The following is a 15,091-nucleotide window of genomic DNA, read 5'->3' on the forward strand; positions in this document are numbered from 1 at the left end:
AAGTTGCATCAAAAACTTAAATGTAAAACCCCAAACCATAAAATCCACCAAAGATAACATAGAGGGAAATTGAGGGACCCTAATTTATGACATAAATAGACTATCAAGCATAACCCAAAATGTACAAGCAGTGGAAGAGAAATGAGATGACTGAGCATTTTAAAAATTAAATTCTTATATGTATCAAAAGACTTCTCTAAAAGGATAAAAAGAGAACCTACATATTGGGAAAAAAATATTTGGCTACAATATATCTGACAAGGGACTTATCTCTACAATTTATAGAAAACTTCAACACCTCAACACCAAAAAGACAAACAATCCAATTAATAAAATGGGCCAAGGACATGAACAGACACTTCACTAAAGAAGATATACAGGCGGCCAATGAGCATATGAGTGAATACTCATGATCATTAGTCATTAGAAAGAAACAAATCAAAACAACAATGAGATATCATCTCACCGCAGCAATAATAGGAAAGTTCAACAAGACAGAAAATAGTAAATGTTGGCAAGGGTGTAGAAAGATGGGAGCTCTCATACACTTCTGGTAAGACTGTAAAATGGTGCAGCCACTGCGGAAAACAGTATGGTGTTTCCTTAAAAAATTGAAAATAGAAATATAATTTGATCCAGCAATTCCATTACTAGGAATATATTCTAAAGAGGTGAGAAGCAAGACACAAATATGCACACCCATGTTCATTGCAGCACAATTCACTATAGCAAAGAAGTAGAAACAACCTAACTGCCCATAGACGAATGGATAACCAAACTATGGAATACTATGCAACATTAAAGAATAATGAAGAATCCACAAATCACCTTACAACAAGGATGAATTTAAAGGACATTATGCTGAGTGAAATAAGTCAATTATAGGACAAATATTGCATGAGTCCACTATCATAAAAAGTCAATGAAAGGTTTACTCAAAGAAGAAAATTCATTTTGTTGGTTATTAGGAATGTGAAGGATGGGGAGGGAAAATTTCTGACTAGTTGGGGTCACATGTTGATTTGGGTGAGGGAAGGGGTAGTATGGAAAGAGTGTGTGACCAGCATGGTGACAATGGGGAAATGGAGGACATAGAAACATGCAAAAAAGATATAGACAAGAGAAGCAAATATTATTACATGCACAATACTTCATTACCAGTGACAGCAAACACTAGGATATGGGAAAATGCACAGACAGGGGAGAAGATCAGATGGGTGTAGGCAAACAGGAATATACCCAAGACCAAGGATAGATTTGGCTGAAGATAGTCTTACATATGTACTTGTGCTACAAAATTATCTACATACATATAGAAGCAACAGGTTGGAGTAGCTTCTCAGAGAGAACTAAACACCTTGAGGGAGAGAATCACTGGGCTTTTGGGCTCAGGACCATTCTTGGAGGACATCGTGTTCAATTGGCACAACATCGTACAGAAAAATTTTGTTCTACATCCTACTTTGGTGAGTAGCAATTGGGGTCTTAAAAGCACTTGAACAGCCATCTAAGATACAACTACTGGTCTCCTCCTGTCTGGACCAAAGAAGAGTGAAGAAAATAAAACTCATTTGGAAACAATTAGTCCAGAGATATGATAGACCACAAGGACCTCAGCCTTTACGACCCTGAGACCAGAACTAGATGGTACCCAGATAACAATGCCAGTCACTCAGAAAGGGATCAAAATTGGAGATCTTGGATAGAGTGGGAGGAAAAATGTGGAACAAAATCAAAAACACAAAAATGACCAGAATTAGCAGTAGAATAGAGACTGGTGAAACCCCTGAAATTATGGCCCTGGGTTATCCTTCAAGCCTGGACTCACTTCTGTGGATTGGCTCTTGGCCCAACAGCAGCAAGACCTACAAGCAGAACACCTAATCCAGGGAGATGTACCCAGCTAACCTAGGGAGATGCACCCTTTAGATCAATCAGCCATGAGACATAAGAGGGGCAGCATTCACATAGAGGGAAAGCCAGACAGACAGGAACGTATGGATAAGAAGGGCACAGGGAAGGATAGTCACAGGAAGGAGAGGTGAAAAAAAGAAGTAAAAAAAAAAAAAATCTATTTTTCAGGTGGTCTCTAAATTCAGGTGGGATATAATCAATGTCATATTTTGGCTTCCATGGACTTGTTTTAATTTTCTTTAGCCAACTTGAACTTGCATATGACCAATTGATTGTCTGTTCCACAGTCAGCTCCTGGCCTTGTTTTGACTGATGATATTGAGCTTCTCCATTACCTCTTTCCCCAGATGTAGTTGATCTGATTCCTGTGTATTCCATCTGGTGAGGTCCACATGTATAGCTGCTGTTCACATTGTTGAAAAAAGGTATTTGTAATGAATAAGTTGTTGGTTTGCCAAAATCCTATCACACTATCTCCAGCATCATGTCTATCACCAAGGCCGTATTTTCCAACTACTGATGATCCTTCTTTGTTCTAACTTTGCATTCCAATCACCAGTAATAATAAATACATCTTGATTGCATGTTTGGTCAATTTCAGACCGCCGAAGTTAGTAAAATCTTCAATTTCTTTATCTTTGGCTTTAGTGGTGAATAATAGTAGTATTAGCTGGTCTTCCTTGTTGTTGTTGTTATGTGCTATCGAGTTGGACCCACTCATAGTGACCCCTCCTTGGGTTTCTGAGGCAGTATCACTATGGAAGTGGACTGCCCCATCTTCCTTCCGAGGAGTGGCTAGTGGGTTTGAACCGTTAGCCTTCTGGTTAGCAGTCAAGTGCCCTAGGCACTATGCTACCAGAGCTCCCAGTCTTCCTTGTAGGCATATGGATATTATCCTACCACTTACAGCACTGTACTTCAGGATAAATGTTGAAATATTCTTTTTGAGGATGAATGCAATGCCTTTCCTTTTCATTTTTCATTCCCGGCATAGTAGACCATATTACTCTCTGATTCAAAATTTTGAGTTGTGCCCCATCAGGAAATAAAAGTCCCAAAAGCTTTACTCTATCCACATCATTAAGGTCAACTCTACTTTGAGAAGGCAGCTCTTTCCCAGTTGTATTTTGAGTTTTTGAGTGTTTTACAACCAGAGGGGCTCTTCTGACATTTTATCAAACAATGTTTCATGGATATTCATAAAGTTTTCCAGTAATATATCAGTGTTCCACTGTTACTCATAAAGTGTACACTGGCCAGTTTTTTTTTTTTTTTTTTTAGGTGGATGGCCCTGTCTTTTTTCCCAGTCTGTCTTAGTCTGGAAGCTATGCTGAAAACTGTCTTCCATGGGTGACCCTGCTGGTATTTGAAATACCAGTGGTGTAGCTTCCTGACTCAAAGCAACATGCAAGCCATGATAGTATAACAAACTGACAGACAAGAGGTGAGACTTTGGTCTGGGTATGTGGATATTGGAGCTCTGGTAGCACAGTGATTAAAGTGCATGACTGCTATCCACAGTCTCTCTGTACGAGAAAGACCTGACAGTCTACTTCCATAAAGATTACAGCCTTGGAAACCATATGGGGAAGTTCTATTCCATCATATAAGGTCTATATGAGTTGGAATTGACTCAACAGCAATATCCTCCCCTATCTGGATATAGCTGTGGAAAACAAGGTAAACAAAGAAATGAACACACACACATACATAAAATTTTAACCATTTGTCATGAAACTCACAAATTCTTAGAGAGTAGCCCATAAATCCTAAATTTTGTCTCTATGTTGTTTTATAATTTGGTAGCATAAAGGATGGGCTATGAGCTCAATGCCAAGCTCTTCTACTTTGCTTATGTGATCATGGTCCTGCGCAAGTTGATAGAACCTCCCAGTGACTCAGTTATTTATTTTTTATTTTTCCCAATATTATTTGGCTCAGAATTACTGTGAAGATTAAATATGATAGCAATGTTAAAGTCTCAGGCATAAAAAATACATGTTCCATACATATTATCTTAGAATAATAGAGCAATGAGGACTTTAAAATAAACCTTAATTTACATGAGACTGAAATGTTAATAATGATTTGTGAACTACTACCAATGACATATGCTATTGTTTTTAGCAGCCTGCAATTTCTAAACCAGATTAGAAATAAGAATTACACATTTTCTCTCCTTCTCTTATTTGCAATGAAATATGATGATTTTAGCTTATTCTTCCACATTGTAGGCAATGAGAATTTTAAAACCAAAATAAACCAAACTCCCTGCACTCGAGTCGGTTCTGACTCATTGCAATGCCTCCTTGGGTTTCCGGGGTGGTATCTCTACTGAAGAGGATTGCCTAGTCCTCCTTCGGTGGAGTGGCTGGTAAGTTTGAACCGCCAGCCTTCTGTTAGCAGTCAAATGCCTTAGGTTTATTAATTGAGGGTACTGGATGTACTTTAAAATGTTTCTTTGTGGAAAATTCAAGTGCATAGCCCTGGAGCTGTCAACAACAGCTGAGTTGGGTACTATATCCAAAACATATTTCTAAACAACTCTCTTTTGGCCTCATTATGTTATATTCCAAATAGATACACTATTACCTAATTCACCACCTGACATTTTTTGTTTTTAAGATGAAACACCTCAGATTAGAAAAAAATAAGAAACATGCACTGGAAATCTGTTATCTGATATAAATGACAGCATGATGGAATTTTTTGCTTAAAGCAAGTAATTGGAAGAGTCTAGAGATAAAAACTGCCAAAATATCAAAGTTCACTTCATACTGTGCAATTTGGGTTGGAAGTAGCTCAAGACATCACACAGGGAATGAAATTTGTGTCTATCAGCATGAAACAATGTCATTAAATCACAGTTATTCCTTCCTATGTCATTTTAATGTATGTATTATGAATATTAATCTGTCCTGATTCAAACTGTGTTGATACACACACACACACACACATAAATTTTCAAATAGAATAAGAATTGTATTATTTTTCTCCCTTCAATGATTTCCTCTTAACAATTTCTATTTCATTCAGTTACAATTTGAAACATGATAGTATATATATGAAGACCATAGTAAGTTTCTCACATACTCTGTTTCAAAGAGACCAATTTACTTATTATTCTTCTGAGGTTAGAGTAATATGTTCATGTAATTGCTTCAGTTCAAATTGTTAACAGGCATCAGATAAATATTTCATTATGTTTAAATAAAGTATCCTCAAATGAACATGTATTATTATATATCATTCCATATTGGCAAAAGTCCATAAAGATATGCATTATTCTTAAAATTATCAGTTTTCTAATTGTAATTAATTCTAGTAAAGTCTTACCTTTCTAGATAACTTTCCTGGAGATCCTCTGTTTTTTTGCAGATGAAGTTGAATAACACTTTTGTTTTTCTGAAATATTTTGTGGTTCCCCAAATAGTAATCACTGAAGAGGAAAAAAATGAGCACAATCATTTCCTCCTATAACACTCCCAAGTGTGTGCTTTCCTCTCTTGACTTAATTTCCTTTTATTTTTGGAATTTAGTCTAAAAAATTTAACCATGAGAGGTGTGTGTGCATGTATGTATATATAAATATAAATTTTTATATATTAGAACTCTTCATCCTATTCATTTCTAAAATGACAATATATTGCAACTATATTTCAAATGCATATATAATAAGTTAGTGCCCAAAGGGGCAGGGAGGCTGCATCTTCTGACCTCCTTTAACCCCACAAGAAGAAGACAGAATCACCATTAGTAGCCCAAGGCCTATTCCTGTGAGGCCAGACATGCTGCTTCCCTCCAGCCCTTTCACCAACCCTGACACCAACCATTCCTCCCGCAGCACCAACCACCTCTCTGTGAAATTTGATAATTCACTGCAGTGGTCACATAAAACTCACAGATTATGGACTTTATTAGGGATACCACAGAGTTTACAAAGATTTATGGCTAGAAAAGCCTTACAAGGTAATTTAATACACCACAGTTAGAAGCCCTTAAAATGGTCATAAAAGTTTTGATAAAGGAATACTTTAGATTTACCCTGCATTCTCAAACCTAGAATGTCTAACTGATGCCACAAATTCTATATGGGGACTATTAAGGAAGAAGAAATGGCATGAAATTTGGAGACAGATTTACTAGCTCTGACTGTAATAGAATATACATCTATTAAACCAACATTAACTTAGTATTTCCATCTTTAGAGTTGGGATGTAGATGCTTACACAACAAAGCGCTGACAAGAAGAATAAATACAAAAAATATTCCCACATATTTTAGAAATTTCTAATGGCACAATTATATATTTCCTTTCTCCCTTTCTTCTTTCTCTCCCTCTTTATGTAAATATTAAGCACAAATTAAACGCTGAGCATAATGAATTACTGTTTCGAAACATACTATTTTAAACAGAATCTGATTCTTCCTCTGTGAAATGAAGACCTTTTACTATACAGTCTCCTTAACTGCTTTAAATTTTTATATCCCAGATGTCTTTGAGTCATTAAGTCAAGGAAAATAATGTTAATGCATGTTGTTTAAGGATCTTGATTAAATATATGAAGAACTTTAAGATTTAAAAAAAAATCTTATATTTGAGGGCCTAAGTTGTTTCTATTTATCTTGAAAATTCACTAAATGTATGGTACCAATTATTTCCATCAGAAATATGGCACATTAGTTTGTGAATATAACTTAACTCTCTGTAAATATTTTTAATTGGAAAAGTTATCTTTTAATTAAAAAAAAAAAAAAAAATCAGTGCTATTAATTCACCAAAATGATGAATATCCATATTCTCACCATGTGTTCCACCTCCACTCCTATCACTCCTATTGGTCTAATTAGATTCCTGTCCCAATGTTATCCATAGGGTTTTTATATTGATCCCTGGGGTGTTTCTACTGCTGCTTTGAACACAGGAATAGCCAATATGTTCTATGAGCTTTTTCTCGAGCCATTGATTTGTGCCTTCCTCCTTCCCAAAGTTCTACTCTATGGGCCATTCTTATAATCTTTTGAATGCATCCAGTTTCTCTCTCTTTGCCACCCCACACACCAACTCTACTTTTTATAACCGGGCTTTTTCTTTGAGTTCTGTCTTCCTCATGATAACCTAGGAACCAAATTAAGGACAGTGACTCACCTTGCTCTTAAAGATTCCTTTCCCTCAGTGTGTTGAAGCCAAGGCCCTTTCCTCCAGTCCAATGAAATATGCCTACCTTCTGCTTTCTTGGACTAGCTTTCTTCATTTCACTTCCCTGTATAGTTATCTCTCACTAAGATTGCCACATAAAACACACACAAAAAAAACAAAAGGCAAACTCATTGCCATCCAGTTGATACTGACTCATAACAATCCTCATTGGGTTTCTGAGATGGTAAATATTTATGGAAGTAGATTGCCCCATCTTCCTCCTGTGGAGCTGCTGGTGGGTTTGAACTCCAACCTTCCAGTTAGTAGTCAAATACCTTAGGCACTATACCACCTGAGCTCCTTCATAAAACACAAGATGTACAGTTAAACTGAATTTCTGATAAGCCACAAATAAATTTTTAGTATAAGTACATCCCATGACATACTTGAGTATACTTATTCTAGAAAAATTACTCGTAGTTTATTTGAAATACAAACTTAACAGGAGGTTCTGTATTTATTTATAAGGAGCTCTGGTGGTGAAGTGGTTAAGGCATTTGCCTGTTAACCCAAAGGTTGGTTGTTCAAACCTACTAGCCACTCCATGGAAGGAAGATGAGGTAGTCTGTTTCCATAAAGATTTACAGCCTTGGAAATCCAATGGAAGTTGCTATGCATTGGAACTCACTCAATGTCCGTGGGTGAGTGAATCTATATTTATATTTGCTAAATCTGGTAATATGACCCTTTACTTATTCTTGACTCTTTGATGAAAATTCAATAGAAATTTTCACTGGAAATTACCCCATAATCACTGTGAGTTACTGACCCAGAGGAATCTTCTCTATAAACTGACAATCTGAATGACCTCTCCTACCTGGGGTAGGGGTGGAATTTAAACTAGGTCCTGGTAGTTTGATTATCATTACCTCAACCTATGTGTATGTGTGCTTGTGTATGTGTGTGTGTGGTAGGTATTGGTTAACTATCAGACTTAGAAGATCCCTTTTTCTCCTACATTTTCTTTCTTTTTTTTTTTTTTTTAAGTCATTGTAAAAATATATTCTCATAGAGAACATTAAACTGTGCTAAATCATACAAAATAAAACTGATAAAAATTCTCTCCTATCCTTTTTTCCAAAATAACTACCATGAGTTTATCAGTTTATCTGCTGAATTTAATAAGTAAACACTATATTGTCCTGTTGTAAAAAAGAATTTTCTTGTTTCAGCTGCATCTCCAAAAATTTTTAAAGCTAATTTTCTGAGTTTTTGGCTTTAATGAGATTATTTTAATTATTCCTCTCATAATGATAGCTTCTGTTATTTTTGGTTTACATTAACCATATTTGTTCATTTTTAAAGTTTTTCCTTTTTTTGTTGGGATTAATTGAGTCCTCCTTGAGCTTCTCATTCTAGTATTTGCATTTAGGGGCTTTGGGAATATAAACATCTAATCCTCCAATGGTCACCTTAATTTTTTGTAAGCAGAGATATTTTAAAGCTTTTCAATTACAATCTTGATATGATGATTATTATACTGTGCTCTCAAATAAAGCTTGGGCCTTAATTTGACTTTAGTTCAGTTCTTTCTCATTAGCCTACAATTGCTCATGTAGAGATCATTTTAATTAATAGTCTCAGATTCTTTAACTTTTATGTGATGAAATCAGGAAAAGTAATACCAAACCAAACTTATTGCTGTCGAGTCAGATCCGACTCATAGCGACCCCTCCTTGGGTTTCCTAGGCTGTATTACTACAGAATTAAATTACCCAACTTTTCTTCTGATGAGTGGCTGGTGGGTTTGAACCATCAGCCTTCTGGTTAGCAGTCTATTAAGTTAGGCACTTAATAGATAAGTTAATTAAAAAGTAAATTAAATATGGGAATTATAAATCAGACAAATAAATATCTTAAACTACTTTCTTAGTTAAACTAAAAATAAATAGCCAATAGTCAATGTTTTGATGTTAGAATAGAACCTTCAATAGTGGGTGAAGGGTCCGGTGGATGATTATTCCTTTCTGGAATAACTACACTGAAAACTAACTAAAGGAGCTCTGGTGGTGCTGTGGTTAAAATATTGGGATGCTAACCAAAATATCAGTGGTTCGAACCCACCAGCTGCTCTGCAGGAGAAAAATAAGGCAATCTGCTTCCATAAAGATTTATAGCCTTGGAAATCCTGTGGGGCAGTTCTACTCTGTCTTATAGTGTCACTATGAGTTGGAACCAACTTGGTAGCAGTGGGTTTGGTGTTTTGGTTATAAGTAATTACCTCTAATATCCAGTTTTACCTTCTTTAATGTGGAAGCAAAAACTTAGATTTAAGGACAAGCTGAGTGGGGAATCATTCAGATTTTTACAATTATTGTTCTAATCTTGTATAGGGAGCTCTGATAGCATAATGCCTAAGGCACTTGGCTGCTAACCAGAAGGCTGGCGGTTCAAACCAGTCACTCCTCGGAAGGAAAGTTGGGCAATCTACTTCCATAGTGATACTGCCTTGGAAACCCAAGGAGGAGTCACTATGAGTCGGGTCCGATGCAATGGCACATAACAACAAATCTTGTATAATTGTGTTATCCACACCTGTTTTAGCAGTACGAGTTTTGGAATCCCTTTCTCAATTCTCTCTAAAGATTTAAACTTATTTTTTAAAGACATATTAGCTTTTTTTAACTCACATTTCATAACAATTCATTAAATTACTAATTAAAATAACAATTGGAACTGGGATGAATAGGTTTAGTAGTAAACACAACTGACTCTGAGTAAATTTACAATGCAACTAATGGAAACACAGTGCACAGGCAGGCTGCACTTTCTAGTAAACTATTCTAGAGTAGCAATTTTCAAAATATTGCTTACAGAATTATGGGGTTCCAGAAGATTCTTTTAGTGAGCACATTAGGTCAAAATTATTTGCATAATAACAAAAAGGTTTCAGATTCCACATAGTTACTAACTTTTTTAACTTGTTGAGTTTGTTGTCATCAAAGAATAATGTCCACAATTATCTGAAAAAAGCTATTAAAATATTCCACTCTTTTGCAACTCCTTATCTGTGTGACTGGATTATCTTCAGCTACTTCAATCAAATCAACATAGTGCAACAGGTTGAAGGCAGAAGCAGCTAAGGGTATTTAACTATCTTCTATTAAGCTAGACATTAAAAAGACATCTCAATATGTAATAGCACCACACTTCTTACAAATACTTTTTGTTTTCTAACTTATTAAAAAATATAACTTATATTTTCTAACTTATTTTCTAACTTATAAAAAATATGCTATTTGTATTCAAGTGTAATAAGTTTATTATAATCATTTTTAATTGAAATAATAAATGCATATATAACATTTTCTCAGTTTTAATTTCCAACATGGTGGAATGATTGAAATACACTCCTCCGCCTACCCCCAGAAACAAATATTTGTTTGTTTAAGGTCAGAAACTATCTGAAAGAGACTAAAATGTTTGAGAAGTATTGTCCTAGAACACACAGTGAATTACGCGCCTCAGTCACTATGTTTTGTAAAAGAAATGAAGAGTGTTGATTCAGTAAGTCACTTAAGTGGAAATAGGTTAAAAGAATCTCTAGGAGCCCTTGTGGTGCAATGCTTAACTGCTCAGCCACTAAAAGAAAGGCTAGCAGTTCAAATCCACACATCAGCTCTGTGGAAGAAAGACCTGGTAATATGCCCCTGAAAAGAATACAGCCTAGAAAACCCTATGGGGTATTTCTACTATATAACAGCAGCAACAGCAACAATGCTTTTTAACTTTCTTTTTTTTTAACTTTCATTAGAACTTACTCATTATTCATTAGTTACTTATTCACCACTGTTCTGTACTCCATAGTGTTTCATTGTTTGTTTTGTTGGAGTACATTCAGACAGACAATTTATGAACATTAAATGTTTCTACTTCCTGAAAATATATTTTCATCTGGCCCTTGAATGCTGGTTTGGTTAGTCCTACTACTCTAAGCCAAAATTATTTCACCTTAGAAGGTATTATCATTCACTTCTAGAATCCATTATAATTTTTATGTAGTTATGCATCTGGCTTTTATACCAAAACAGTGCATCTTTAGATTTCTCTACTGGAATTACAGATGATTTCTCAGTTCTTTGAAAATGATGCATAGTGTTCCATAATATGTGTAGGTTCTTACTTATTATTTAGCCAATTCTCCATTGAGAGACATATGAGATACTTTCAATTTTAGAAGGCTGCAAATCTATCAGGATTTTTCTAGGACAACTAGATGCCACTGAATCAGTGTTGAAAAGCAAACACATTAACTTTTATTGTTTGACAGCTAGTCTCCAAAGGTGGGCTCTGAACTAACCACATCTCAGTATTTATGTCTTTATGTTTCCTCCCTTACTTTTGGATAGTGTCTGGCCCTTTTGATTGATAGAATGTGGTGAAAGTGATGTTGTCTGAATTCTGAGGCTAGGGTATAAGAAGAATTTTAGGTTTTGACTGAGTCTCTTGGAACACTTGCTCTGAGGCAAGCCAAAACCAAACCAAACGTACTACCATGGAGTCAATTCCAACTGATACAACCTACGAGACAGAGCAGAACTGTGGTGTAATGTTTCCAAGATTGTGAATCTTTACAGAAGCAGACTACTTCATCTTTCTTCTGTGGAGTGGCTGATGAGTTTGGACCACCAAACTTTTGGTTAGCAGCCCAATGCTTTAACTACAGTACCACCAGAGTTCCTTGAGGGAAGCCAACTACCATATAAATATTCTGACTACCCTGAGACCTCCAAGCTATAAGGAAGGCCAGTGTAGCCACATGGAGACATCGCATGGAGAGAGAGATATATCTTGCTAATCTTCCATCACTGCATCAGACAACATTCTGTTGTGATCCATAAGGTGCTCACTGGCTAATTTTTAGAAGTAGATTCCCAGGGTTTTCCTCAAAGTGTGCCTTAATATAAGTTCTGCTGAAATCTGTCCACTTGTGTGACCTTGCTGGTATTTTCAGTATCACAACAATGCACAAGGTTACTGTAGTATGACAAACTGACAGATGGGTGTTAGTGTTACTATTTCAGAAACAGTTGTTTATGTTAGTACTAAAAGGCACATAATTTGCCTATTTCCTATTCCTATATAACTGATGTTAAAGTATTTTTATAACATTATATAAAGATTGATTAATGAAAGGAACACTATAGAATTATACGCAAATATTTTAGATTTGTCTCGTGGGAAAAAAAAAAAGTATTTTGAAATATTACAGTCAAATATAGGGAAAAGCATATCTATTTGATTTTATAAAGATTGAGAGCCAGAATTGTTGATATGTTTTTAAGTCATATCTTTAAGAAAACCAGTAATTAAGCTGGGCTTTTAATACTTACTGTTGCTAAGTCACAAATGTAAGGTAATGAGTCTTGGTGGCACAATGGTTAAGAGCTCTGCTGCTAACCAAAGGGTTGGTGGTTTGAACCCATCTAATGGCTCTGCAAGAGAATGACCTGGCCATCTGCTCCCTGGAAAATCCTATTGGAGTTTTCTGTCACATGGGGTCACTAGAGTCAGAATCAACTCAGTGGTCATCAACAAAAACACAAATCTAACATATAGGTACCAAATATTAAAATATTTAGAATAAAATAAAATAATATTCCACAGAACATGTTTCATATGCTTATGTGAACATATGCAAACACATATTTGGCATTTACCACTTTAAAAATTCATATAATATTACATCTATAATATCTTTAATTCCAGTAAGTTACTTTTTGTAACTAATGAAACACTCCTGAATTTTAAGCTCAGAGTGGTATCTGGAGCTAACTTAGCAAAAAATAAAGATGTGTTGTTTTCCTCAACTAGTACTACTCATGTTTATTGCTATTTTCATTTTAGGGAATCTGTGAACAGAAAAAGTTAAATTTCATGACCCGGAGAGACAATAATACATTGAATTCTAAAACCAGGACTTATAGTCAACAGGTAGCTATAGAGGAGGGTGATTATCTTAACACTTCCCCAGCTGTCAAAATGCAACTAACTATCCCTCATGACTCTGGCTTGATTATAGATATACTCCTTTTTACACATAGTGCACATACTTTGTTTTTAATTTAAAAAATTAAATTAAGTTAGATATACTACAAGGAAGTTTTTTTTTTTTTTTTAATCTAGAATATATATTTTGTAATAACTTCCAAGTTTACAATGACCTCTCTATTAAGTTCTACAGTCACAAAAGACAAGTAATAGCATGTTGTTGTTGTTGTTATGTGCCATCAAGTTGGACCCGACTCATAGCAACCCCTCCTTGGATTTCTGAGGCAGTATCACTACGAAAGTAGATTGCCCAACCTTCCTTCCAAGGAATGGCTGGTGGGTTTGAACCTCCAGCCTTCTGGTTAGCAGTCAAGTTCCTTAGACACTACGCTACCAGAGCTCCCAGTAATAGCATAGCAATCTATATAAATGAAGTTAACTAAGACATACAGTCACTATAGAAGGAAAGTAACAGTGATATTAGAACTTTGTATACCCTACAAAAATACATTCTGAGCTCCAAGAAGATTGTTTTGGAGCTATAGTATAAAAAATTTGTGAAAAGGTCACCACCCTGGAAGTTCAAAGATATTGATTTTATTCCATCTCAAGGTTTCATTTTTTTTCCTACAAACCTTCAGATAGAGAATAGAAACTTTATCAATTTTATCATAGGCTCATGGTATATCAATAAAAAGTCATCATGAATATGAAGTATGGAATACTGAACCAGCAAACAAGAGTCAGAATGAATTGAATATAGGAATAATAAACTAAACCAAACCAAACTCACTGCCATCAAGTCGATTCTAACTCACAGCAATCCTCATTGGGCTTCTAAGGCTGTAAATCTTTCCAGAAGCAGACTGCCCTATCTTTCTTCCATGGAGCATCTGGTAGGTTTGAATCAAGGACCTTTTGGTTAGCAGACAAATGCCTTAACCAGTACGCCATCAGAGCTCCTCATAGGTATAATAGAACAATAAAAATAGTCTGCTAGTTCAAAAAATATGAGCATCTTCCATCATATTCACTGTTTCTTAGCCCTCAAATTAATTACCATGTGAATATGTTATTTCCTTGGCAAGCCTATTTCTAATTATCTTATCCAGTAGACAAACTCCTTTTGGGATTGTTCAGTGACAGAATCAAGGACAGAAACTATAACTTCTTTTCTTTCTCCCTGAGCACAGCACAAATACAGTTTCCTGCATCTTCCTTCCTTCTAGAGGATAACAATAGTTGTACCTTCAACTAGACTTATAATATCTTACTGGAGGGTTTATTTTTTTCCTTGTAAGTATTTTTATAATATATCAAGTATATTGATATTGAGAGTTTTATCCCTTATTTTCAAATCCAATGAAAACTCTGTGGAGCATAGTTCTTCTCTGGGTATCCATGAATTGCAGTCAAATTGAGAGCAATTGGTTTCGTTATAAGGAGTTCCGGTGGTGTAGTGGGTAATGCATTTGACTACTAACCAGAAGGTAGGTGGTTCAAACCCACCAACTGATCAATGGGAGAAAAATGAGATGATCTACTTTCTTAAAGATTTACAGCCCTGAAAACCCAATGGGTGTCAACCCAATGGGTGTCACTATGAGTCAGAATTGATTCAATTGCAATGGAATTTGTTTTTTGTTTGGTTTGGTTTTGGTTTTAGGAGTGCAGGTTTTTCTATTTATTTATGTGATTTGAGTAGTATCTTCTCTTTAAAAAAATTCTTGATATAAGTTTTGCTTTCTCATTCAATTTAAAATAATTCTCTAAATCAGCTGCTATTGTCTTAAACAATAAAAAGTGCTGCACTTAAATGCTTTTGTTGGCTAAATCATGACTGTATCTGCCAGTAGCAAACCACAAGTGCTTCCTGAGAAGAAATGACCTCATGAATAATCTTGGAAATTCTGCCTGGGTCTATTGCTTACAGTTATGTCCAGATTTATATCTTTGATTTAAACAAAACAAAATTCATATTTATTA

The 15,091-nt window shown here is 35.3% G+C and overlaps 1 protein-coding gene across 1 annotated transcript in view; it reads right to left on the minus strand.

Annotated features, from left to right (window-relative positions):
* Nucleotides 1-15,091, minus strand: part of PIK3C2G (phosphatidylinositol-4-phosphate 3-kinase catalytic subunit type 2 gamma) — a 654,890-nt gene that overhangs the window by 596,072 nt on the left and 43,727 nt on the right. The window contains exon 5 of the mRNA XM_007944442.1: nt 5,251-5,353. Within this exon, the coding sequence (XP_007942633.1) occupies nt 5,251-5,353 (103 nt within the window). The remainder of the gene's footprint in view (nt 1-5,250; nt 5,354-15,091) is intronic.

Source organism: Orycteropus afer, unplaced genomic scaffold (genome assembly GCF_000298275.1).
Source record: "Orycteropus afer afer isolate SDZICR_OR568_19922 unplaced genomic scaffold, OryAfe1.0 scaffold00126, whole genome shotgun sequence".
Lineage (NCBI taxonomy): Eukaryota > Metazoa > Chordata > Mammalia > Tubulidentata > Orycteropodidae > Orycteropus > Orycteropus afer.